The 27,819-nt window shown below is 37.5% G+C and overlaps 1 protein-coding gene across 5 annotated transcripts in view; it reads right to left on the reverse strand.

Moving 5' to 3' along the window:
• brinp1 (bone morphogenetic protein/retinoic acid inducible neural-specific 1) overlaps positions 1–27,819 on the reverse strand; it is a 338,696-nt gene that overhangs the window by 12,234 nt on the left and 298,643 nt on the right. For all 5 annotated transcript variants that reach the window (XM_062031022.1, XM_062031017.1, XM_062031021.1 and 2 more), the window contains 2 exons: positions 11,812–12,048; positions 5,971–6,193 (listed from right to left, as the gene is read on the reverse strand). In XM_062031022.1, the coding sequence (XP_061887006.1) occupies positions 5,971–6,193; positions 11,812–12,048 (460 nt within the window). The remainder of the gene's footprint in view (positions 1–5,970; positions 6,194–11,811; positions 12,049–27,819) is intronic.

The following is a 27,819-nucleotide window of genomic DNA, read 5'->3' on the forward strand; positions in this document are numbered from 1 at the left end:
CACACTTTGAACTGGACACCAAATCTGTTATCTGTTTCTTTGTCAGTTAGTGGGAAGTCTGGCATTGCATAGGTATATGTGTTTAAATATCCTAAAATCATTTTTAAGGTTGTATTTTTTCTCTAAAATTGTCTTTCCTGAAAGTTATAAGAAGCAAAGTAAAAAAATAAATGAATTTATTTAAACAAGTGAAGACCAAGTCTTTAAATATTTTCTTGGATTTTCAAATTCTATTTGAGTTTTGTCTCTCTTAGAATTAAAAATGTCGAGCAAAGCGAGACCAGCTTGCTAGTAAATAAATACAATTTAAAAAATAGAGGCAGCTCACTGGTAAGTGCTGCTATTTGAGTTATTTTTAGAACAGGCCAGCGGGCTACTCATTTGGTCCTTACGGGCTACCTGGTGCCCGCGGGCACTGCATTGGTGACCCCTGCTGTACAACATTCATTCCATGCAGACTAACAGAACAAAATGTTTGATTCCTAGCTAAATTAAGATGATTCTCAGGTGAGCACATACCTCCACCAAGGCCAAACAATCCTTACATGACTGGAAAAAAAGATGACTTCCTGGGCAAAACAATTCTTAAGCTCCATTTGTTGGTGTCAATGCAAGTTGACTCTAACTGTAAACCGTGGAAATATTTTCCTTGATCTGCACCTTTTTTTGTTGTTTTTAGATCAGCACCAATACAAAGTTTAATCAAAATAATTAAAACTTTTTTTTAAAGTAGCGCCAATATAAAAACTAATTTTGTACAATTTGAAACAAAAATTGAGATGTTTGGCCACAATACCCATCAATATATTTGGAGGAGAAAAGGTGAGGTCTTCAACCCCAGGAACACCATACCCACTGTCAAGCATGGTGGTGGTAGTATTATGCTCTGGGCCTGTTTTGCTGCCAATGGAACTGGTGCTTTACAGAGAGTAAATGGGACAATGAAAAAGGAGGATTACCTCCAAATTTTTCAGGACAACCTAAAATCATCAGCCCAGAGGTTGGGTCTTGGGCGCAGTTGGTGTTCCAACAGGAGAATGACCCCAAACACACGTCAAAAGTGGTAAAGGAATGGCTAAATCAGGCTAGAATTAAGGTTTTAGAATGACCTTCCCAAAGTCCTGACTTAAACATGTGGACAATGCTGAAGAAACAAGTCCATGTCATAAAACCAACAAATTTAGCCGAACTGCACCAATTTTGTCAAAAGGAGTGGTCAAAAATTCAAGCAGAAGCTTGTGGATGGCTACCAAAAGCGCCTTATTGCAGTGAAACTTGTCAAGGGACATGTAACCAAATATTAACATTGCTGTATGTATACTTTTGACCCAGGCGATTTGGGGACATTTTCAGTAGACCCATAATAAATTCATAAAAGAACCAAATTTCATGAATGTTTTTTTGTGACCAACAAGTATGTGCTCCAATCATTCCATCACAAAAAAACAAGAGTTGTAGAAAGTATTGGAAATTTAAGACAGCCATGACATTATGTTCTTTACAAGTGTATGTAAACTTTTGATTGCGACTGTGTGCGTACATATATATATATATATATATATATATACATATATATATATATATATATATATATATATATATATATATATAAATATATATATATATATATATAAATATATATATATATATATATATATATATATATATATATATATATATATATATATATATATATATATATATATATATATATGTAAATATATATATATATATACGTTAGGTCAAGAAAAACACAAGAGGCTATATCATCCCTACAAACCTGTTTCGCAGGTTTTATTTTAAAATATAAAATCCCCCGACGAGCAGAGAAACCTGCGAAACAGGCTTGTGGGGATGATATAGCCTCTTGTGTTTTTTCCTGACCTAACATACTGTATATTCCGCTCAACCCCGGTATTGAGCACTATATAACGGATAAAACACAGAAACCTTGACTATATATATATTACCGTTCAAAAGTTTGGGGTCACGTAAACAATGTTGTGTTTGAGCCTTCATTTCTAAGAACAAGAATAGACTGTCGAGTTTCAGATGAAAGTTCTCTTTTTCTGGCCATTTTGAGCGTTTAATTGACCCCACAAATGTGATGCTCCAGAAACTCAATCTGCTCAAAGGAAGGCCAGTTTTGTAGCTTCTGTAACGAGCTAAACTGTTTTCAGATGTGTGAACATGATTGCACAAGGGTTTTCTAATCATCAATTAGCCTTCTGAGCCAATGAGCAAACACATTGTACCATTAGAACACTGGAGTGATAGTTGCTGGAAATGGGCCTCTATACACCTATGTAGATATTGCACCAAAAACCAGACATTTGCAGCTAGAATAGTCATTTACCACATTAGCAATGTATAGAGTGTATTTCTTTAAAGTTAAGACTAGTTTAAAGTTATCTTCATTGAAAAGCACAGTGCTTTTCCTTCAAAAATAAGGACACTTCAATGTGACCCCAAACTTTTGAACGGTAGTGTGTATATATACATATATATATAAAAGAATGTATTATAATTTTTTAATCCGTCCTTTCTAATCCATTTTTCACCGCTTGTTACTCTATATACACACATGTATACTGCCCGGCCCCCAGTCAAATTTGTTTAACCCAATGCGGCCCCCGAGTCAAAAAGTTTGTGGAACCCTGAATAAAACCATGCATGATGTCCATCCATAATAACTTTTTTTGCCAAAAGTAATAATACCAGTGAACACAAGGGCAATTGTTAATATTAAAAAAATAAGTGCAATATGGAAACACCTGTAAATTCAATAATATCTACAAGCACAAAAAGGCGGTGAAAAACAATTACTCCACGCAAAACAACGTTTTTAGGAAAGTATTTCCAATGTCACCAGGCCCTCTTAAAGCGGGCTCCATGGCAGTGGTGTCAAACGTACGGCTCGCAGGCCGGATCAGGCCTGTGAACACGTTTTATCCGGTCCGCGGGATGAGTTTGCTCAGTATAAAAATGAGCCGAAATTTTTGAATGAAAGAAACTGCTGTTCTAAATGTGTCCACTAGATGTTGCAATAGCAATTATTTGTATCTTTGTAGATTATGCTACATATGTAAAAAAAATAAACCACATGTTAGCGCACCAGTCAAGGAAAATGAGCAAATGACATACCGTATTTTTCGGACTATATGTCGCACTGGAGTATAAGTCGCATTTTTTGGCGACATTTATTTGATAAAACCCAACACCAAGAATAGACATTTGAAAGGCAATTTAAAATAAATAAAGAATAGTGAACAACAGGCTGAATAAGTGTACGTTATATGACGCATAAAAAACCAACTGAGAACGTGCCTGGTATGTTAACGTAACATATTATGGTAAGAGTCATTCAAATAACTATAACATATAGGACATGCTATACGTTTACCAAACTATCTGTCACTCCTAATCGCTAAATCCCATGAAATCTTATACGTCTAATCTCTTACGTGAATGAGCTAAATAATATTATTTGATATTTTACGGTAATGTGTTAATAACTTCACACATAAGTCGCTCCTGAGTGTAAGTCGCACCCTCGGCCAAACTATGAAAAAAACTGCGACTTATAGTCCGAAAAATACGGTAAATAGCATACCGTAATTTGATTTTGATATATTTATTTATCTTGCTAGATTGAAAATTAACACCAATGAGTTGACTGATGAACATTATCACATCATTTATTCAGAAAGTATAAATAATGCTAATATATACTATTAACCACAACACGTGAGTGTAAAAAAAAACTATCAACATTATGATTTGTAAATTTTCAGAATGTGCTTGTTCTATTTTCAAACAAAGAAAACAATCTGAAGTTGTCTTTATCTTTAAGTTATAGTGCCGTGATTTTACCAGTCGGGCCCACTTGGGAGTAGATTTTGGCCCCCATCTACAATGAGTTTGACACATTTGCTCTATGGCAGGGGTGTCCAAACTTTTTCCGCTGAGGGCCGCACACTGAAAAATCAAAGCACGCAGGGGCCATTTTGATATTTTCTTCATTTTCAAAACCAATATACAGAGCCCCTAAAGGGACATGGGAATTTTTTTTTTTTAGACATGTATCTCGTGGCCACGAGATACTTTCTCGTGGCCACGAGAAACTTTTTATAAAAAAAAAAAAATATATATATATTATTATTTTTATTATTATTTTTTTTAATAAAAAGTTTCTCGTGGCCACGAGAAACTTTCTCGTGGCCACGACAAAACTTTCTCGTGCGCACGAGAAACTTTCTCGTGGCCACGAGAAAGCATTGGATGTGTGCTGATGGTTTGGTGTGTGTTAAAATGGCAGTTTAGGAGTTAATATGGCTGTATTTCCAATTAGGACTTTCGAGAAAGATTCTCGTGGCCACGAGAAAGTTTCTCGTGGCCACGAAACTTTTAGTAAAAAAAACAAAAAAAAACAAACAATTTTTTTAAATTTATTTTTTTTAATAAAAAGTTTCTCGTGGCCACGAGAAAGTATCTCGTGGCCACGAGATACATGTCTAAAAAAAAATAAATTCCCATGTCCCTTTAGGGGCTCCGTACCAATACAATATACACTTCTTTTTTTTAACCTTTGGGGCTCGCTCAAGTTAGGGACCCAGAAGGGTTTCAGTCTTATAAAAGGTTAAAAATAAGTCACCCAATTTTTTGGGGCAAAAATACAAAATATACAATATTTTTCCCAAAAAGATTTCCAAAGTGGAATATTTGATGTGAAGTAATTTGATCCCTAAATAGGTCAATAATTCATAGCAAAATTGATTTGAATTTATTATTATTATTTTCATTTTTAGCAAAGGCATGTGTTTTTTAATTCCACTAACATTTTTGGGGATCTAAAAGTGCCCCACTCATAAAATGGTTATGCTTTTTATTTTTTATTTATTTATTTATTTATTTTTACATTCAACACTTAAATCTCTATATCAGCTTCAGATAATATATAGTGTAATTAGTTTAGTATATGTATAATAACAGTCAATATAATAATTAGTATAATTAGTAGAGGGGGGGGGGGTTACCCACATATGCGGTCCTCTCCAAGGTTTCTCATAGTCATTCACATTGACGTCCCACTGGGGTGAGTTTTCCTTGCCCTTATGTGGGCTCTGTACCGAGGATGTCGTTGTGGCTTGTACAGCCCTTTGAGACACTTGTGATTTAGGGCTATATAAATAAACATTGATTGATTGATTGATATTAGTTCATAATTTGTATGTATTTTTTAAAAATCATTTTCACATTTTTCTTGTTTTTTTTGTTTGCTGTATTTGTGTCCTTTTTGTCCTTAAATCAGTCAATAATTCATAGCAACATTGATTTTGACTCATTATTTTTTGAATTTTTTTTTTTTAAATTGTGTTATTAGCGTCAACAATGCAACTTTTTTTCTCGTTGCATTTCACCTATTTGCTCTTTTATTCCACGTTTTAATGTTTAAAAAAAAAAAAAGTTTTAGTATTTTTAGCCACCCTTTGGACACCCCTGCTCTATGGTAACAGTGTGTCAACGCTCCTTTTTTTTAGAGCGCTTAACTAAATATTGAACCAACATTTCTGGTGACGTACCCATCACAGCACACGAGTTGGGCTGTTTCATGCGAGCTTATTACTCGCAAATGTGGGAAAAAGTTGCTGTCATGTCAGGCGATGGCGCTCCAACAGTAAAGGCTCTCAAGCTGCGGCTGCGTGAGGTGATGACAGGTGTGCAACGACCTTTCGGCAAAACTCCCAGAGAGGCGCTTTTATTTCAGACCGTGACGTCGGCATGTGCAATTCTTGACGTGACGGCCATACAGTGAGTGACATCTATAATGCATGTCGTCCTTAAGTGTGCACGCGAGCAGCGCGGACGTAATATTCCTCTGAAAACACGTAAGTGCTTGTCACGTCTCACCTGAGGTTCATGCAGCATGAGACATTTGCCGCATTCTGTAAGATTGTAGTTACTACCCACCTCTCCCTTGGCATCTGGTGGTTGGGATTGTGGTGGCAGCGGATGCTGAGGCCAAACAGCTTGCGGGCAGTGCGCTGGATCTTGAGCCGCTGCACCTCCAGGGAGCTTTGGAGGAGCCTGTAGCGCGCCTGCAGGTCCCAGTCGCTGCCCCAGAGCAGGTGAACGCTGTTGATGGGCAGGAAGTGAGTGGAGGGCAGCCTCTTTAGGAAGGACTTGAACTCATCTAGACGGCACAGATGGATGAAACCGCAGTTAGTGATCAGGGTATTCAATTATTAGTCCAATTGAGTCTTCAGTGTGACAATAACAACACTCATCCTATTCAAGAGTGAATTTCTGCACATTTCTCTGAAGCTATGATCGTAAACAAACACAAGGTACAATAGGTACCGCTGTATTTTTGCCACATTCCTGAAGCATTAAGGAGTGGGACTATCCAGCACCAGCTGCAGTTTGCTCAGACAACCAACAGATAGCATCTGTGGGCAGATCCCAGCATACATATCATATTTTTCAGACTATAAATCACACTTGAAATCCTTTCATTTTCTCAAAAATGGACAGTGCGCCTTATAAGCTAATGTACGGAATAATTCTGGTTGTGCTTACCGACCTCGGAGCAATTTTATTTGGTACATTTAAAAAAAAAAAGTCAGAAAATACTTCTTTTTTTTCATGTTTTTCCTAATAAATTCAGTTTACAAAAAAAAGATAACATTTGAGGCGCTGTGGCTTAGCCTAGCGTATAAAATAAAATATATCACAAAATAATTAGAGTCTGCAAAACGTGTGACTCTTTCTACTTCCTCTCTTGTTCACACATACGCACGCACACACACTCACTATATGTTTATGACATGCGGTCTGGGTTGGATTTGGTCCCTTTGTATCACCAAACTACTGTAATAAGAAATATGATCCAGATTGTCAGAGGTGTGTTAAATAAAGTACAGTACCAGTGGATGGTAGTCACACATAAGAGATACGTGTAGACTTCAATATGACGCCAGTAAACAACAACAAAGACTTTAAATGTTCCATTGAGAATAAAGAACATTACACACGGCACTCAAAAATCTGTCAAAAATGCCGGCAGCGTTTCTGGGTGTTGTTGATACATGGCTTTGGCTTTGCATAGTAGAGTTTTAACTTGCGCCGAAAAGTGACCAACTTGAATTACTGACAGTGGTTTTCTGAAGTGTTCCTGAGCCCATGTGGTGATATCCTTTACACACTGATGTCGCTTTTTGATGCAGTACCGCCTGAGGGATCGAAGGTGCGTAAAATCATCGCTTACGTGCAGTGATTTCTCCAGATTCTCTGAACCTTTTGATGATATTACGGACCGTAGATGGTGAAATCCCTAAATTCCTTGCAATAGCTCGTTGAGAAATGTTGTTCTTAAACCGTTGGACAATTTGCTCACGCATTTGTTCACAAAGTGGTGACCCTCGCCCCACCTTTGTTTGTGAATGATTTTATACCCAATCATGGCACCCACCTGTTCCCAATTAGCCTGTTCACCTGTGGGATGTTCCAAATAAGTGTTTGATGAGTATTCCTTAACTTTCTCAGTCTTTTTTGCCACTTGTGCCAGCTTTTTTGAAACATGTTGCAGGCTTCGAATTCCAAATGAGCTGATATTTGCAAAACATAACAACGTTTTCCAGTTCGAACATTAAGTATCTTGTTTTTGCAATCTATTCAATTGAATATAGATTGAAAAGGATTTGCAAATAATTGTATTCTGTTTTTATTTACGATTTACACAACGTGCCAACTTCACTGGTTTTGGTTTTTTTTATTAAATATAAAAACACTAGAGATCAGTGGTTGTCAAAATGTTTTCGCCAAGTACCACCTCAAAAAACACTTGGCTCTCCAGGTATCACCATAATGACCATCATTGAAATACAGTAACATAGTAGGCCTACATATTCACTAAAACCAAGGCAGAGGTTTTATTGTATTTAAGTATATTGTAGCATTACACACAGTTTGAATAGTAACACTGTTTAAATATTTAATTGAGTGATTTTTTTTTGACTTGCCATTAGATGAGAATCACTGCTATAGTTAATATAGAAAATAAAATCTGTTGACTTGAACTTTGTCACCTGTATCCATATTAAATATGTTAAACCCTCAAGTCATATAATGGGGGCTCGTCTGTACCAGAAAGTGAGAAACACTATTACATTCAAGACATAACTAGTTGCAAAGTACAATGGTTGTGTCTCCTTAATATGAACTCACTACACGTTACAATACTAAAATATAATTATTCTCCATAAAATGTGTTGATATATTTGACTGTTCAGAATGGATGATTTAGAGTCACATCTTTTCTTATGGAAAAAAAATGCTTTATCTTTCATTAGATATTTTTGAAAGGATTATTAAGGAAAACTGAGGTACCAATGATTTGTTAAAAAATAACATTACTTCGACAAAAAGGACACACAAAGCTAAAGAAGGAGGCAACATCAACTGCTTTTTCTCGTCTTGTCTGAAGATGTTCCTGTTCTGGACCATCATTTCCTTTTAAAATTGGCCGTGTTGTAGTTATTTGGCAAGCATTGCACAAAAACTAGTATTTTCCATGAAAAGCTAAATGAACACCTGGCGTCTAACAATCTCTGTGAACCCTTTCAGTCCGGTTTCAGGGAAAATCACTCTACGGAGGCAGCTCTCGCAAAAATGACTAATGATCTATGGCTGACGACGGATGCTGATGCGTCATCCATGTTGCTGCTTCTTGATCTTAGCGCTGCTTTCGATACCGTCCACCATAATATTTTATTAGAGCGTATCAAAACACGTATTGGTATGTCAGACTTAGCCTTGTCTTGGTTTAACTCTTATCTTACTGACAGGATGCAGTGCATTTCCCATAACAATGTGACCTCGGAGTATGCTAAGGTAACGTGCGGAGTTCCACAGGGTTCGGTTCTTGGCCCTGCACTCTTCAGCATCTACATGCTGCGGCTAGGTGACATCATACGCAAATAAGGTGTTAGCGGTCACTGTTATGCTGATGACACCCAACTCTACATGCCCCTAAAGCTGACCAACACGCTGGATTGTAGTCAGCTGGAGGCGTGTCTTAATGAAATTAAACAATGGATGTCCGCTAACTTTTTGCATCTTAACACTAAGAAAACGGAAATACTGGTTATCGGTCCTGCTAGACACTGACACTTATTTAATAATACCACCTTAACATTAGACAACCAAACAATTACACAAAGTGACTCGGTAAAGAATCTGGGTATTATCTTCGACCCAACTCTCTCGTTTGAGTCACACATTAAAACTTCTACTAAAACAGCCTTCTTTCATCTTCATTATATCGCTAAAATTCGTTCCATTTTGTCCACCAGCGACGCTGAGATCATTATTCACGGGTTTGTTACGTCACGTCTCGATTACTGTAATGTGTTATTCCCCATGTCTAGCATTAAAAGATTACAGTTGGTATAAAACGCGGCTGCTAGACTTTTGACAAGAACAAGAAAGTTTGATGATATTACGCCTATACTGTATATACCTTTATATACCTACATACATATATACCTATATATACACCTATACTGGCTCACCTGCACTGGCTTCCGTGCACTTAAGATGCAACTTTAAGGTTTTTGTACTTGCTGATTGTATTGTACCATATGTCCCGGCAAGAAATCTGTGTTCTAAGAATTCTGGCTTATTAGTGATTCCCAGAGCCCAAAAAAAGTCTGCGGGCTATAGAGCGTTTTCTATTCGGGCTCCGGTACTCTGGAATGCCCTCCCAGTAATGGAGATGCTACCTCAGTAGAAGCATTTAAGTCCCATCTTAAAACTCATTTGTGTACTCTAGCCTTTAAATAGACCCCCTTTTCAGACCAGTCGATCTGCTGTCTCTTTTCTGCTCTGCCCCCCTCTCCTGCGTGGAGAGGTTATTAGGTGACCACAGATCATGCACTAGTTGTTCAAAGTCGGGACCCGGGGTGGACCACTCATCTGTGCATCATTTGGGGATGTCTCTGCGGTGCTGAATTGTCTCCACTCAAGGTGATCTCCTGCTGGCCCCACTATGGACTGGACTCTCACACTATTAACTAGATTGTCTTGACGTCTATTGCACCGGTCGCCCAGGGGAGGGTACCCACATCTGCGGTCCACTCCAAGGTTTCTCATTGTATCCAATTGGGTTTAGTTTTTTCTTGCTCTCAATCAATCAATCAATGTTTATTTAAATAACCCTAAATCACAAGTGTCTGAAAGGGTTGCACAAGCCACAACGACATCCTCGGTTCAGAGCCCACATAAGGACAAGGAAAAGCTCACAACCCAGTGGGAAATCGATGTGAATGACTATGAGAAACCTTGGAGAGGACCGCAGATGTGGGTGACCCACCCCTCTAGGGGAGACCGGATGCAATGGACGTCGAGTGGGTCCAGCATAATATTGTGAAAGTCCAGTCCATAGTGGATCTAACATAATAGTGAGAGTCCAGTCCATAGTGGGGCCAGCAGGAGACCATCCCGAGCGGAGACGGGCCAGCAGCGCAGAAATGTTCCCAACCGATGCACAGGCGAGCGGTCCACCCCGGGTCCCGACTCTGGACAGCCAGCACTTCATCCATGGCCACCGGACCTGTGCCGCCCCCCTCCACAAGGGAGAGGGGGGCAGAGGAGAAAAGAAAAGAAACGGCAGATCAACTGCTCTAAAAAGGGGGGTCTATTTTAAGGCTAGAGTATACAAATGAATTTTAAGATAGGACTTAAATGCTTCTACTGAGGTAGCATCTCTATCTGTTACCGGTAGGGCATTCCAGAGTACTGGAGCCCGAATAGAAAACACTCTATAGCCCGCAGACTTTTTTTTGGGCTCTGGGAATCACTAATAAGCCAGAGTTCTTTGAACGCAGATTTCTTGCCGGGACATACTGTACAATACAATCGGAAGATAGGATGCTCTGATGTGGGATCTGGCTTGTGCAGCCCTTTGAGACACTTGTGATTACGGGCTATATAAATAAACTTTGATTGATTGATGGATGAAACATTGCTGAAATTCCTTCTACCACAGATCAGGATAACAGTGGGAATTGGGGAACTTCGAGGTTTCAGTCCGCTAGCATTAGGACAAGCGGGGCAGTGACCCATGAGAGCCAGTAGATGGAGCTGCTGAGATGGGAGTACAAGCCTATTTGTTCAGGTGTCTTTCTGAATTTCCTTTGCAGCCGAGCGACAAGCAGCTAGGGGACGTCGCCGGCACTTCAGTGGGAGGACAAGGAGTTTTAACTTTGGTGAGCTAAATTTAAAGGCAGCGGTATAAATAATAGAGCGAAAAATGTAACGTCTCAAGCTGGAGACATCTGCAGAGTTCCCTCACATGACCAACTCGCATTTCGTCGTTGAAATGTTTCAATGAGCATGAAACTAACATGACCTTCAAAGGCCAATTTGCAACATGTCTTCATGAAGTGTCTCTCTTCCAGACTTCAAGACCGCTTAACAGCATTAGCTTTTTCCCCCCCAGTCTTAGCTCAGACATTTCTTGGAGTTTTCTCCTTTATTCTCCTTGGAGGCTTGTCAGATCCGCTTGGCGCTTTTCCCTCAAAGACACGGCAGTCCCTCTCCTACTCCTCCACCCAGCGTTCAGAGATGTCAGACGCCACCCTCAACCTTTTCCCCCAGGAGACGGGTGTCGGCTCACGATGAAGAAACCCCAAAAAGACTGTTAGCGTGCCACTCCTCCCTTCCGCCGTGTCTTTCATGCAGACATAAAAAAATTAATCTCTTCCCTAATAAGGATTCCTGTCTAAATATCATGCTCAATTACAAGCTCACCAGAGTTCTCAAAGTCTTTATAGGAGGCAGCCCAGGACTCAGCCATCCCCAGCAGAGTGTTCTCCATGATCTGGATGTCGGTGATGGGACAGTTGCATTGAGGATACTCGTCGGCACACTGACAGATGCACTGGTTGTTCCGGCACAGATACTCTCCTTCTCCGTTGCACATAATGTAACTCAGAGCCGACTGGACAAACTTCTCTTGCAGGTACTCTGGGAAAATCACCTGAAGACCTGAAAGACAGAGAAAAAAGCTACAATTATTATCAAAAATAAACAAAAATGACTATAAACCACTTTGAACCCTGCGGCTTATGAAATGGTTTGGCTAATTTATGGATTTTTTTCTTTGCTAATTGCCATAATGTATTGTATTCCATAAATAGCTTTCGTATAAAGCCGACAGAAACACTTAAAAGGTGTACTTTAAACATTTTCTTTTAGTCAGACAATATTTTTGGTATATTAGATGGAATTTTTTCACGTATCAGTCCGAGCAACTTTGTAAATTTTACAATATACCAAAACAATATTAGTACATCAAAAATATCTAACCACTTTATCGTGGTCATTGTCGACAAAACAACGTGACATTATAATACTGTGAGCACGAATTCGGTACTCTTCTTGAACAAGTTAAAGTTAAAGTGCCAATGATGGTCTCACACACACACTAGGTGCGGTGAAATTATCTTCTGCATTTGACCCATCCCCACAGGGGAGCAGTGAGCAGCAGCGGTGGCCGCGCCCAGGAATCATTTGGTGATTTAACCCCCAATTCCAACCCTTGATTCGAAGTGCCAAGCAGGGAGGTAATGGGGCCCATTTTTATAGTCTTTGGTTTGACTTGGCCGGGGTTTGAACGCACAACCTACCGATCTCAGGGCGGACACTCTAACCACAAGGCCACTGAACAGGTACCAACCGAAGTCTGTCGGTACTACAGGGTACCAATTAACGTAAAATCAAACGGTGCAATGTTTCGAAACCTTTGTTGTACGCGACTTAGTACAGTAAGGCCCCAATGCTCGCTTGATGCTAAGTTACGGGAAATTCCAGACTATAAAACATTACTTTTGTTCTACCCTTTGAATCCTGCTGCCTATAAAACTGTGCAGTTCATTTTGAATTGTTCTTCACTAACGGCCAAACCGTTTTGTGTTCAATAGTTATCATTTGACGCAAGCAGATACACTGAAATGGTGTGTTATTGTATGGGCTATAGCGCCATCTTTTGGACGAGTTCGTTCACTACAGGTGTTGCATGTTGAAAATGTACTTCTGCCTTGAACCGAAAGCAAAACTGTCCATAGCGTTCCTGCACAAAAGGATTCTTCACTTATCAGTGCAAGCAACTTTGTAAGTTTTACAATATACCAAAAACAATATTATATACCAAAAACATTGACTGACTAAAATAACATTTGAAAAGTATAGGAATGAGAAGACACAACAAACCTTTTTGACCACTGGAAAGGATTGTTATTGTTTTATGCTATGGCGCCATGTTTTAAGTGGGTTTGCACAATGTACTTCCTGTTCCACGCTGGAAGTATATTGGTTTATAGCATTTCTGCTCGAAAGGTTTATTCAATTATCACTCCAAGCAAAGTTTGTAAGTTTTACAATACAACTAAAACAATTTGTACTTACTAAACCGTCCCAGGTGTGATGTCTGTAGGAGTGTTTACCATGCATATTTGTACGCGCTATCGTAATGTAATCAACTAGCGTCGTTAGCACTAGCAAATATGCTAACATATTCACAAGTGTCTGTGTTAGTATTATTAACGTACAAGGGCATTCTTTTTGTATTGTTCCTGTTTTGAAAATTCACCAAAACTTCACCGTGGAGTTATTGAGTCTTTTTAGCCGATTGGAGAGCTAGCTTCCACAGCTAGTGGGTCCATGACGATGACTTCTGTTTTGTTTAATCAGCCGTTATACTGCCGTTTTACAGGCACCGTTTGGAAACAATGAAGGTATGGAAATAAAGATTTACAAAACCTTTTGTACCAGTATATATCTGTGGCTTATAGTCCGGTGCGGCTGATACATGTAAAATATTTATTTATTGGAAAATTTGGTGGGTGCGTCTTAAATACCGGTGCACTCTATACCCCGGAAAATACGGTTTATATGAAATTATATATTCAATGTAATAACATTAAAGAAGATAAAGGACTTTTTAAAAATCTAAATCTGTAGATTTTATGGTAAAAAAAAAAAACTGGCAGCTAAGTTGCCAGAACTTTACCATACAATGTATAGTCATTTTTGCAGTGCATTACTGTGAATGGAAACATGGTAAGACCTTTATTTTTACAGTAAAACTCTGCCGGCTGAGATGCCAGTGGTTGTTTTTTTACTCTAAAATCCTTAAGACTTTAACTTTTACAGCAAAATTCTTACAAGTTGTCTTTTTATTACCAACAAATCAATAGACATTTTTACAGTTCATTTCTGAAAATGGAAAAATTTAAAAAAAATTCCGGTAAAATTCTTCCAAATGAGTGGTCTTTTTACTGTAAAATATACAGTCATTTTTACAGTGCATTACTGTAAATGAAAACATGGTAAGACATGGTCAAATCCTGGCGACTAAGTTGCCAGTTTTCTTCCACCATAAAATCTACATTCGTTTTTTACAGTGCATTACTTTGAATGGAACGACACTGTTATTTTTATGGTAAAATTATGGTGACCGAGTTGCCATATTTATTTATTTTTTTTACTGTAAAATTTATGGTTGTTATATTTTATGCTACATTGCTGTGTTGGCCCTGTGATGAGGTGGCAACTTGTCCAGGGTGTACCCTGCCTTCCGCCCGAATGCAGCTGAGATAGGCTCCAGCACCCCCCGCCACCCCAAAAGGGACAAGCGGTAGAAAATGGATGGGTGGTTGGATGGTAACATAATATATATATCTATTTTTTTACAATTAAATTCTGCCTGTGTTTTACTGTATATCAGATTTATTTACGGTGTAGATTTAAATTAACAAAAGTGTAATCCAATTCCATAAAATGCATATATTATTTTATTTTCAATGTATTTGTTTTCTACGGAGCCCCTAAAGGGACATGGGGAAATTGTTTTTAGATATGTATCTCGTGCGCACGAGAAACTATCTTGTGGCCACGCAAAAGTTTCTCGTTTTGTAAGATACACACAATTGTAACTGTTATTTCTTCTTGCACATAATAAATAAGTACAACATGTTTTGGATGTATTCATTTATGTAAAATTGTTATTAAATGTAATATTGCCTGACAAAAACTGATTCGACGTAATATTTTAAAATTTACACATCCCATTTTTGCACACGCATATTTTACTATAATACCCTTATGAGCATTACATATATCAAAATCAAGTACCTACTGTACGGTTTACTTGTTGAAATACCCTTTTTAGAACACATATCTACCAAAACAACCACTTTGCTGCTGCCAAAAATAGATTTCAAGTAATATTTTGATACGAGATAGTTTCTCGTGCGCACGAGAAACTTTTGCGTGCGCACGAGATAGTTCTTGTGCGCACGAGATACATATCTAAAAAAAATATATATATCTAAAAAATAAAATAAAATAAAAATTCCCCATGTCCCTTTAGGGGCTCCGCAGTTTTCCATATATTAAAAACAAACAAACAAAAAAACTCTAAAAGGTCACTTTCCCAGAGTTTTCCAGAATTTTTACATCAGAAAATGAGAAAAAAAAAACTGTATTTTGTATATATTAGATAGTATATATTTACTCAGTATTACTCAGTACTTGTGGCAGCATGTACTTATTGAATGGTGTTATTTCTAAAAATGCTAATGATGGTAATGAAACATGATATATCTGTCCAAAAATGGAAACAAGTATATCAGTAACCGACCTGCAAAGGGCTAAATTGTAAGGACAAAAAACAAGTCCTCCATAAGTCTCTTGCATTACAGACACTTCTTTATTTGTGTAAAGGATGTGCTTGAAAGCTCGCCAGTGTTCAACACGAGCTGTCACTTTTGTGCAGTCTGGCTCTCAGCATGTCAGCCTTCAGCGCTGATTGATGCCTCCCATCGTGTGCCGCGTCGGCTTATTGAGCACAAAGTCGTCCCTTCTGAGCAAACTCTAGTCTGTCTGGATCACACAATTAGCTAACCACAGAGTTCCCATTTGTGTGTTTTTTAAGGTGCACTGTGTACTTGTTTCCTCCAAAATGTACAGACTGCAGTAGTTACCACCGCTACTGCACTGTAGTGTAAGGTTAGGTTTGCCAAGTCATTTGTGGATTAATACAAGACTTTTTTTTTATACGATCCCTTTCGATTTGTGTGCGCGTACGGCAGGATATGGGAACGATTGTATATGCATTTACAGGAAGTACAGAATACAGGCAGCAAGTACCGTAAGTACTACGGAGCAAGGGTGGGTCAAAATATTAGCATTGAAATAATTGGTATCGTTATCGCTTACAGTACTGTATCGATGCATGAGCATTACATGCCGTTAGTGTGATATGGCTTATATTACAGTAGCTATAGACTAGAATCCTACATAAATATTGTAAGTACCGTATCATTAACTGCCTATGGTACATTATCTATAAACTATCATTGTTATTTACACTACTGTACTACTGTATCAATACACTAGCACTATATACTGATATTGAGATGTGCAGTATCATATTACTATCTCTTATGGTGTACTATTAATGCCCCATCATCAAACACAGTTATGGCAATACACTGTATCTTATCAATACAGCTTATGTATATAATAATAGTCAGACACACAAGAATACATCATGGATATTGTGTTATCGTATTTTCCGGACTATAAGGCGCACTTGCGCCTAATGTACGGAGTAATTCTGGTTTCGCTTACCGATCTCGAAGCTATTTTGTTTGGTACATGGTGTAATGATAAGTGTGACCGGTAGATGGCAGTCAAACATAAGAGATACGTGTAGGCTGCACTATGATGGCAATATGACTCAAGTGAACAACACCGACATTTTATATGTTCCATTGAAAATATAGAACATTACACACGGCGCTCAAAAATCTATCAAAATGTTTTAGTGCGACTTTGGTAAGCTATGAAGCCGCACCGCTTGATGGATTGTACTGTGCTTCAACGTATGAGTATTATTATGGTGTGTGTATAAGGTAAGACGTATTATCTGGCGTTTTGTTTCCCAATATTATGCAAAAGCAACTTTTCTTACCTTCTGGTACCTGCTGATCTGTATTTGGGATCTGCATAAATCCTGAAAAATTGCGCGCGCCCGCCTTTGTAGTCCGTAGTCAATAAGCTTCTTCTTTCACTATGTAAAGCGCTTTGAGTCACTAGAGAAAAGCGCTATATAAATATAATTCACTTCAATTCACGTCACTTATTTTTCTCCATCTTCTTGTTATGGGACATTCATCCTCCGTTGTTGCCATTTCTACTATAAAGTAATGTAAAGTTCTTACTTATATCTGTCAGTAAACTCGCCATGAAAGTGCTAAAACATACCGGTGTAGTGAGTTTACATTATTCACCCAAGGAACTTTAGTTATTAGAGTTCCGTTCGGACGTTTTTTCACGGGACGCATTTCTGGCGGATGAGGAGATGCTGCTCCGTTATTGATTGAAGTAAAGTCTGAATGTCATTAAAACAGTTAGCTCCATCTTCTGACACTTCTTCCACACCCGTCCTTGCACGCTACACCGCTACAACAAAGATGACGGGGAGAAGACGCTGCCGAAGATGAGCCACGTAAATAAGACCGCCCACAAAATGGTGCATCCAGAAGCGACTGTCAGAAAGCGGCTTGAAGATGATCTGTAAAACATAATCTATGCAACATTTTGACCAAATAACCACCATTACATGTTATGTAGACCACAAGAAAGTGTTTTACATTTAGAAAGAAAAAATAATAATATGACTCCTTTAGTGCGCCTTATAATCCGGTGCGCCTAATATATGAAAAACGATCGAAAATAGACCATTCATCGGCAGTGCGCCTTATAATCCGGTGCGCCTTATGGTCAGGAAAATATGCTATTTTAACGTTTCACATCATTATCCCCTACAGCAGAGTAGCAATACTCGAGTATCAAATCAATATTGTCATATCTCATTATCAATTACAGTACTGTATCAGTTTTTTTGTGATGTACAATATTGCAAACCATACTGATATGGTGATATGCTGTTTCTTATCATTATCGCTTATCCCTACACAAGAATATAACATTATCGGAATGTATCACATCGTTATCGCATGCTGTACAGTATCAATACACTAACATCCGATCAATATTCTTATACATCATTACCTCTGACAGTACGGCATCTAAACACTGGCATAACATAATGATATGCCAGATAATGATATGCTGATATGTCAATATTCTGTGTCTAATCGTTACCGCTTATAGTATATTATCCATACACTACAATAAAATATTGATTTTGAATGCATCATATCGTTATCGTCTTTGATATGCTAACAATACAATAGCATTAATTCAATATTGCCATGTATCCTGTGCTGTAATGATACACTGGCAGGAAATAATGACCGCTATCACTACGTACGCAGAAAATATTGATATTGTGACGTATTGTATTGTTATCGCTAAGAGAGCAGTAACAATACACAAGGAAAAAATATTGATTCAGCACTCCTAAAAAAAAATTATATCTACACTTCTGTTAAAATGTAATAATCACTTATTCTTCTGTTGTTTGAATGCTTTACAATAGTTTTGGATGATACCACAAATTTGGGTATATAATTCGATACCAAGTAGTTACAGGGTCATACATTGGTCACATCCAAAGTCCTCATGTACCCAGGGACATATTTCCTGATGATGCCAAAAAATATTGACGTAATCATAGTAGTATTAACTAGATGCGCTCCTGTACTTGGTATCATTACAGTGGATGTCAGGTGTAGATCCACCCATGGCGTTTGTTTACATTTTGACACCGGTGAGCTACGGTGTGTAGTGAAGCATGTTTAGCTATTCCTCGTCCTGCAGGGATGATACTTGTAAGAAACTTACTTTATTTGTCGCCATGGAGGCGAGGATTAGTGATTTAGAAGTAGCTGAAACAATGCCGACTGCGGTTGGACTTTAGCCGCTAGCGAGCTAGCCATGTCTTAAAGCACCTCTTCCTGAGGGTGTTTCAGTGTTATAGCTTCACCTTTATCATTAGCTTTTAAGCCAAAATGCATCCGTTCTCCATTTTCTGTCTACACACTGTGTCTGCTTGTAAGTACTCCGTGATTGTGCGCTGCCGAACATGCTCCTCTGCTCGTAAACCAGAAATGACACGACGTGACGACGACGGGGGCGCTGCCGAACATGCTCCTCTGCTCGTAAACCAGAAATGACACGATGTGACGACGACGGGGGCGGTTGAGGACCGGTACTTTTTTAGAGGTGGTATAGTACCGAATTTGATTCATTTGTATCGCGGTACTATACTAACACCGGTACAACCCTAATATTGATATACTGGAGCGCATTCAAGGGGTTTTTCTTGTATCACCTTACCCTGCCGCCCCCGTCTTGTGAGTTGGCAATACAGTGATTGCCACCCCTACTTTGGGAGGTCCATGCTACAGAGTGCCATTGCAGTTTGGTACAAACAGTAAACTAAAGCAACGAGAAGCATGAGTGCATTTTGCAGCTTCCCACTGTCTCTAAACGTATCGTTTTTAGACCCCGGACCAATTGTTATCTCTCAGGAGATCCCACAGAATTGAAGATTGGGCCGCAATGAAGCCTTTTTTTTTTTTTTTCTTCAGTCCAGGCCTGCAAAATAAATCCTCAGCTGTACAAGCCAGTGGACCGGAAAAAAGAAGTAAAACCTTTTTTTTTTTTTTTTTCTGTCCCTTTTCATACGGAACCTTGGGAAAGCAATATTTTTTTTAATCAGGTTTACTTGAGCACAAACGGTGCCTCAGCAGAAAATATGCAAGCAGGAACCAGAACATAACATCTTATTGAAAGATGAATGATTTCTTTTTTTTCTCTCCACCCGACCCTCCACTCACGTATTATTTTCTACCCAAAGGTGAAAAAAAATAAATTAATCGATTTATACAAAATCAACATAATGTAGCTGAAATGAAAAGGAAAGCAGGCATATAATAAGGTATTGTACGCATGACTAACTTTGAGCCTGCTGTTAAAAGAGTCAAACTGTGTCTCTGTGTAGCAGTACTTCAATTAAAGCTTCTTATTTTCGCCCACAAAATATGCTAATGCAAAAACCCAGGAAATTAAAAAGTTAATTAAGATCGCAATACATGCCAACATTTAGCATAAAACGTTGCACACCACATTACGTATGCAGGGTTGAAGCATTATTATTCCTGAAATAGTAAAAAACATAAACCCCAACTATGCATTTGCACTTATTATGTGACTACTTCATCCATAAAATGAAGGTAAAATACAGCAGACGTTATTACTGATATGCTAAATGAATAAAAAACAAAAAAGATGTAATTCAAGTTTGGTCGCATTTTAATGCAAAATGTAATTAACAATAAAACGCGTTTTTAAATAGTCCAACTTTGACGACAATTGACAATGCCGTAATCATGTTACACAAGTTAACTCGTGCAAAATCAAAAGACTCTTCCGTTCATAAGTGACAGATAAAAGCAAGCACTTGATACTAACCACACAGGAGGAAGTACACATTTATGTACAAAACCCAAAACCAGTGAAATTGGCTTGTTTTGTAAATCGTAAATAAAAACAGAATACAATGATTTGCTAATCCTTTTCAACTTGTATTCAATTAGATAGACTGCAAAGACAATATATTTACCGTTCGAACTGGAAAACTTTGTTATTTTTTGCAAATATTAGCTAATTTGGAATTTGATGCCTGCAACATGTTACAAAAAAAGTTGGCACAAGTGGCAAAAAAGACTGAGAAAGTTAAGGCATGCTCATCAAACACTTAATTGGAACATCCCACAGGTGAACAGGCTAATTGGGAACAGGTGGGTGCCATGATTGGGTATAAAAGCAGCTTCCGTGAAATGCTCAGTCATTCACAAACAAGGATGGGGCGAGGGTCACCGCTTTGTGAACAAAAGCGTGAGCAAATTTTCCAACAGTTTAAGAACAATATTTCTAAACGAGCTATTGCAAAGAATTTAGGGATTTCACCATCAGAGGTCCGTAATATCATCAAAATGTTCAGAGAATTTGGAGAAATCACTGCACGTAACATTGAATGCCCGTGACCTTGGATCCCTCAGGCGGTACTGCATCAAAAAGCGACATTAGTGTGTAAAGGATATCACCACAGGCTCAGGAACACTTCAGAAAACCACTGTCTTTAACTACAGTTCGTCGCTACATCTGTAAGTGCAAGTTAAAACTCTACTATGCAAAGCGAAAGCCATTTATCAACAACACCCAGAAATGCCGCCGGCTTCGCTGGGCCCGAGCTCATCTAAGATGTACTGATACAAAGTGTTCTGTGGTCTGACGAGTCCACATTTCACATTTTTTTTGGAAACTGTGGATGTTGTGTCCTCCGGAACAAAGAGGAAAAGAACCATCCGGATTGCTCCAGGCACAAAATTGAAAAGCCAGCATATGTGATGGTATGGGGGTGTATTAGTGCCCAAGGCATGGGTAACTTACACATCTGTGAAGGAACCATTAATGCTGAAAGGTACATACAGGTTTTGGAGCAACATATGTTGCCATCCGAGCAACAATATCATGGACGCCCCTGCTTATTTCAACAAAACAATGCCAAGCCACGTGTTACAACAGCGTGGCTTCATAGTGCCTGTAGTCCAGACATGTCTCCCATTGAAAATGTGCAGCGCATTATGAAGCCTAAAATACCACAACGGAGACCCCCGGACTGTTGAACAACTTAAGCTGTACATCAAGCAAGAATGGGAAATAATTCCACCTGAAAAGCTTCAAAAATTGGCCGTATGCTGCGGAACTCCTTTAGTTCAAAATTTGACCACCATTAGATCGGAGAAGTCACCAAAAAGGTGAGCTTGGAAGAAATTTTTGCGACACTTCAGTCCAGAAGATACTTAATCAAGGGTGTTCAGAGAGTAAAAAAGAAAAATACCCATTGGAATTCATGTTTAAGTAAGTTTGTCATCACTGGTTATAAAAAGTAATGCAGAGGGTTTTCTCATGTTATAGTGGTTAGCTTCTTTTTGCACTTGATTAACAATTTGTTATGATATAGGAGCGTTACAAGGCTTCAATCACAGTGGAACCTCTAAAATGAAACCAACGTTTTAGTGAAAATATACCACACAAGTCACACACACAAAGCTGAGACGCTGTCAGTTTTGTTGGAGTTTTGGGCCTGGACCCCAGGATGCAGACAGCAGGGAAAGTGCAGGTAAAAAAAAAACAACCAGGCACAGGAAGCATAAGATAAGCCATGCAGCATGTTTAGGTTAAAAGCAACAATGATAAAAATCCTGATTGCCAACCAGGGACAGGCGAGGAAGGGAAAGGTGGTGAAGGCTAACAGGAAGTGAAAACAAAAATAAGAGCGCTGGACAGGAAATACACAAAAACAAAACAATAATAAAGTCTATATTGTCACGTGAGATCCCGACAAGTTTTAAAGTATTAACTTGTGTTTTTGGGAACATTTTAATCCAAAAACACTGTAGAAAAATATTCTGTAGATTTTACGGTAAAATCATTAGTCAGCAAAGAATTTTACCGGAAAAATCGTCCTTTTTTTTGTTTTTGTGAATTACTGAAAACAGATTTACTTTTATTTTAACTGTAAAATTCTGGCAACTGCCATTTTTTTTGCTGTAAAATCTACAACTGTTTTTACAGTGCATTGTTGTAAATGGAAAAAACGGTACCACTTGTAATAATAATAATAATAATAGATTTTATTTGTAAAAAGCACTTTACATAGAGTAAACAACCTCAAAGTGCTACAGTGTATTAAAAAAAATAAAAATAAAAAGATAATAAAAAATAAATACAAATAAAAACTACAACAGCCAAATAGGTAGAACTAGTAGGCATACATCTAAAAAAAGGCTTTTAAAATTTTTTTTTTTTTTAAAAGGGTTTTTAAGCCTTTTTTAAACGCATCCACAGTCGGTGGTACCCTCAGGTGGTCAGGGAGAGCTTTCCACAGACTGGGAGCTGAACCATTGTTCGTAGCTTTGTCCTCAGAGGTTGGAGGAGGTTAGCCTGTCTGGAGCGGAGGTGTCGTGTGGAGGATTTGGGGGTGAGTAGTTCTTTGAAGTAGAGGGGGGCATTTCCATGGAGGCACTGGTGGGTTAGTAGGGAGACTTTGTATTCAATCCTGAGTAGAACAGGAAGCCAGTGAAGGGATTTGAGAATTGGTGTGATATGGTCATATTTCCGCACTCTCATCAGGATCCTAGCAGCACTATTCTGTATGTATTGCAGCTTCTGGATGTTCTTGCTGGGGATCCAGTAGTTTAGCCTGACTTGTATCGTATTCCTCTCGTACTTTTATAGTATTTTATTCTAAAATCAACTGCACTTTTTTTTTCTTTTCTTTTTTTTTCAGTGTACGTAAAGTGAGTTTTGTGGTTTTTACATTACACTGCAAAAACTGAAATCTAAGTAAGATTAAATATATCAAATAAGGGTGATATTTGATTATTTTCTTTCTGATAAGATAATTCTTCTCACTATGCAGATTTTATGTTAGAGTCTTTTACTTGTTTTAAGTGTTTTGGTCCTAAATGATCTCAGTAAGATATTACAGCTTGTTGCTGAGATGTTATGACCTATATTGAGTAAAACATGCTTGAAACTAGAATATCAACTGTTGCAAAGCTGTGTCATCAACACTCACAAGTATAAAACTACTTTTTTAAAGTAATAATTTCTTATTTCAAGCATGAACAAAAAAATCATGACTTTGACACAATTGTATCTCATAATTAAAACAGATGACTGTCAAATGGACTTTGCGGTTTTATTTTCAATGAAACAATAGAAAATACGTACTCATATAGTAGTACAGCTGGCAAAGTACAGTAAACTAGTTAATAAAATTAATATTTAAACATTTAACATGTGACATTTCTAACAATTTTGAACAGAAATAGTTCATGCACATTCAGATAAATTATTCAAATTTACAATTAAAATATTTTTGGCCAGGGGCCGGGCTGTATATATGCACACTAATTGACTGAAAGAGCACGCACTTGGCGTGATGATGTCATGTTATTGATGGAAAAATGCATTTTTAGACAGTATGATTTGCCTGAGCAGCCAGTAGACCCCGAGTGTAACAAGATGTTGCCTCGTTGCCTTTCCATTAAGAACAATAAATTAGTTTTTTGTACAAGTTTGCTGGTTTCAAGAAATGTAATGCCGAGCGCATATCATTATGTCAAGATAATGGCACTAGCATTTACTTAACTTAAGAATGATTTTCAACATATTGAGCAAAAATGTCTCTTTTTTTTTTCTACCAAGAAAAGTGCACTTGTTATTAGTGAGAATATACTTATTTTAAGGTATTTTTGGGTTCATTGAGGTTAGCTAATTTTACTTGTTTTGGAAAGTCTTGACAAGCCAAATGTTCTTGTTCTATTGGCAGATCATTTTGCTTAGTTCAAATAAAATACCCCTAATTTTGTAATTTTTTTTTTCTTGTTTTTGAACACTGACTTTTTGCAGTCTACACCATGGTTAACTTCTTTTCACACTTGTATATCAATGAATAACATTTGTTTAAATAGATAGGTGAGAAATGATATCACCTTTTTGTACTTGGATGAATGTGAAAAAGTACATAAAGGTTTCAGTATGACCACAGCTTGACCCTGTAACAGATCGTTTCCATGTCCGTTATTTCCTATGGGGAAAATGTTTTGAAATACGAATTGGAGGTCGGCCAGCAGCACCAAAAAGGATTAAGTGTAATTTCCTTTTTCGCCATTTAACCTTGGTGACAACATTTCAGCATAGGAGTGTTGAAGGTAGTTTCTCTGCAACTTTTAAAGACCGCGTCCATCAGGCCACCTCCGCTGCACGATGGCCGCTGCCCGTCAGTGATGGAGGGGACCAGACAAGGGGTGGGGGGAGGTCTGCACAGAGCAAAGTGGATGGATCGCACCATGGTCTGACCACAAAGGAGTCAGGTTGCTCGGGCCTTTTTTTTTTTTTTTCCTCCATCAGGCCTGTCTGAGGCCCTCGGATCCAATATTCATTTAGCGTGATGTATTCCTCGGCTTGAAACTTTAATGTGATTTGTGGGAGAATCCAGATGGCAAGTTCACGGATCAACGCCGCTCACTGACAGAGCCGGTGCCAACGGCCCGCTGCACAATAACACAGAGTGCCTTCCCCGCACCCTCATTCCTACCCCTCCTTTCTATGACCATACTTCATAAGCTCAGAACCTTGCATCAACATCTACATCCATCACTTCTCGTGTTGTCCACTCTCGTCCTCTTTCGGAGTTTGTCTCTCCTCTTTGCACCTCTGTCCTTCTTCATTACATTCACTCGTACTCCCACCGTGTTCGCGAGCCCCCCCCCCCTCAACCGGTCCCGCGTCGGCCTTTGACTTCCTTCCACTCCATCACTCATTCCTGTTTCTTCACCTTGTGTGCTCCCTCTACACTCAATCACTGTACTTCACCAGTGGAATTGTCATGTCGTGTCCTCACACTTGGCTGCAATATGACTAAATCCTTCAGCATCCATTGGTACAGCAGTGAGAGACAGACTTCTGCCAAGGCTTGCATATACAGTATATCATAAGCAAACCATCTATAAAATAAAGCAATCTATAAAAGCACATACAGTCGCGGTCAAAAGTTTACATACACTTCACTGAAAAAAATGAAATTTAAGTAATATTAAATATCTCAAATAAGGGTCATGTTTGTTTATTTTCTATTACAGCTTGTTGCTGAGATTTTATGACCTATATTGAGTAAAACATGCTTGAAACTAGAATATCAACTGTTGCAAAGCTGTGTCGTCAACACTCTCAAGTATAAAACTGCTTTTTTAAAGTAAAAAGTCCTTATTTGAAGCACTAAATAAAAAATCATGACTTTGACACAATCGTGTCTTATAATTAAAACAGATGACAGCCAAATGGACTTTGCTGTTTTATTTTCAATGAAACAATAGAAAATACGTACTCATATAGTAGTACAGTTGGCACAGTACAGTAAACTGACAGTTAATATTTAAACATTTAACATGTGACATTTCAAACAATTTTGAACAGAAATAGTTCATGCACATTCGGATAAATTCTTCCAAATTACAATTTAAAAAAATTTGGCCGACTGTAAATATATATATATATATATATATATATATATATATATATATATATATATATATATATATATATATATATATATATATATATATATATATATATATATATATATATATATATATATATATATATATATATATATATATATATATACACATATATATATGTATACACACATATATATATATATATATATATATATATATATATATATATATATATATATATATATATATATATATATATATATATATATATATATATATATATATATATATATATATATATATATATATATACACACATATATATATGTGTATATATATATACACACATATATATATGTGTATATATATATATATATATATATATATATATATATATATATATATATATACACACTATCGTTCAAAATTTTGGAGTCACCCAAACAATTTTGTGGAATAGCCTTCATTTCTAAGAACAAGAATAGACTGTCGAGTTTCAGATGAAAGTTCTCTTTTTCTGGCCATTTTGAGCGTTTAATTGACCCCACAAATGTGATGCTCCAGAAACTCAATCTGCTCAAAGGAAGGTCAGTTTTGTAGCTTCTGTAACGAGCTAAACTGTTTTCAGATGTGTGAACATGATTGCACAAGGGTTTTCTAATCATCAATTAGCCTTCTGAGCCAATGAGCAAACACATTGTACCATTAGAACACTGGAGTGATAGTTGCTGGAAATGGGCCTCTATACACCTATGTAGATATTGCACCAAAAACCAGACATTTGCAGCTAGAATAGTCATTTACCACATTAACAATGTATAGAGTGTCTTTCTTTAAAGTTAAGACTAGTTTAAAGTTATCTTCATTGAAAAGTACAGTGCTTTTCCTTCAATAATAAGGACATTTCAATGTGACCCCAAACTTTTGAACGGTAGTGTGTATATATATATATATATATATATATATATATATATATATATATATATATATATATATATATATATATATATATATATATGTCCCTTGCGCACTAATGACTGAAAGAGCACGCACTTGGCGCGATGATGTCATGTTATCGATGGAAAAATGCATCTTTAGACAATATGATTTGTCTGAGCGGCAAGGAGACCCCGAGAGTAACAAGCGGTTGCCTTGTTGCCTTCCATTAAGAAAAATAAACTACTTTTTAGTATAAATTTGCTGGTTTCAAGACATGTAATACCGAGCGCATATCATTATGTCAAGATAATGGCACTAGCATTTACTTAATTTAAGAACACTTTTCAACGTATTGAGCAAAAAGGTCTCATATTTGTTTTTTCTATCAGGCAAAGTGCACTTGTTAATAGTGAGAACATACTTATTTTAAAGGTTTGTTGGGGTTCATTGAGGTTAGCTAATTTATTTTACTTGTTTTGGAAAGTCTTGACAAGCCATATTTTCTTGTTCTATTGGCAGATAATTTTGCTTAGTTCAAGTAGAATACCATTTTTGTATTTTTTTAAATGTTTTTGAACAATGACTTTTTGCAGTGTTGTAAAGAACATAATGTCAAGGCTGTCTTGAGTTTCCTCTTATTACGTGATTGGAGCACATACTTTTTGGTCACAAAAAACATTCATGAAGTTTGGTTCTTTTATGAATTTTTTATGTGAGCAAATGTGCTGGGTCAAAAGTATACATACAGCAA

The sequence above is a fragment of the Entelurus aequoreus genome, linkage group LG21 (genome assembly GCF_033978785.1).
Source record: "Entelurus aequoreus isolate RoL-2023_Sb linkage group LG21, RoL_Eaeq_v1.1, whole genome shotgun sequence".
Lineage (NCBI taxonomy): Eukaryota > Metazoa > Chordata > Actinopteri > Syngnathiformes > Syngnathidae > Entelurus > Entelurus aequoreus.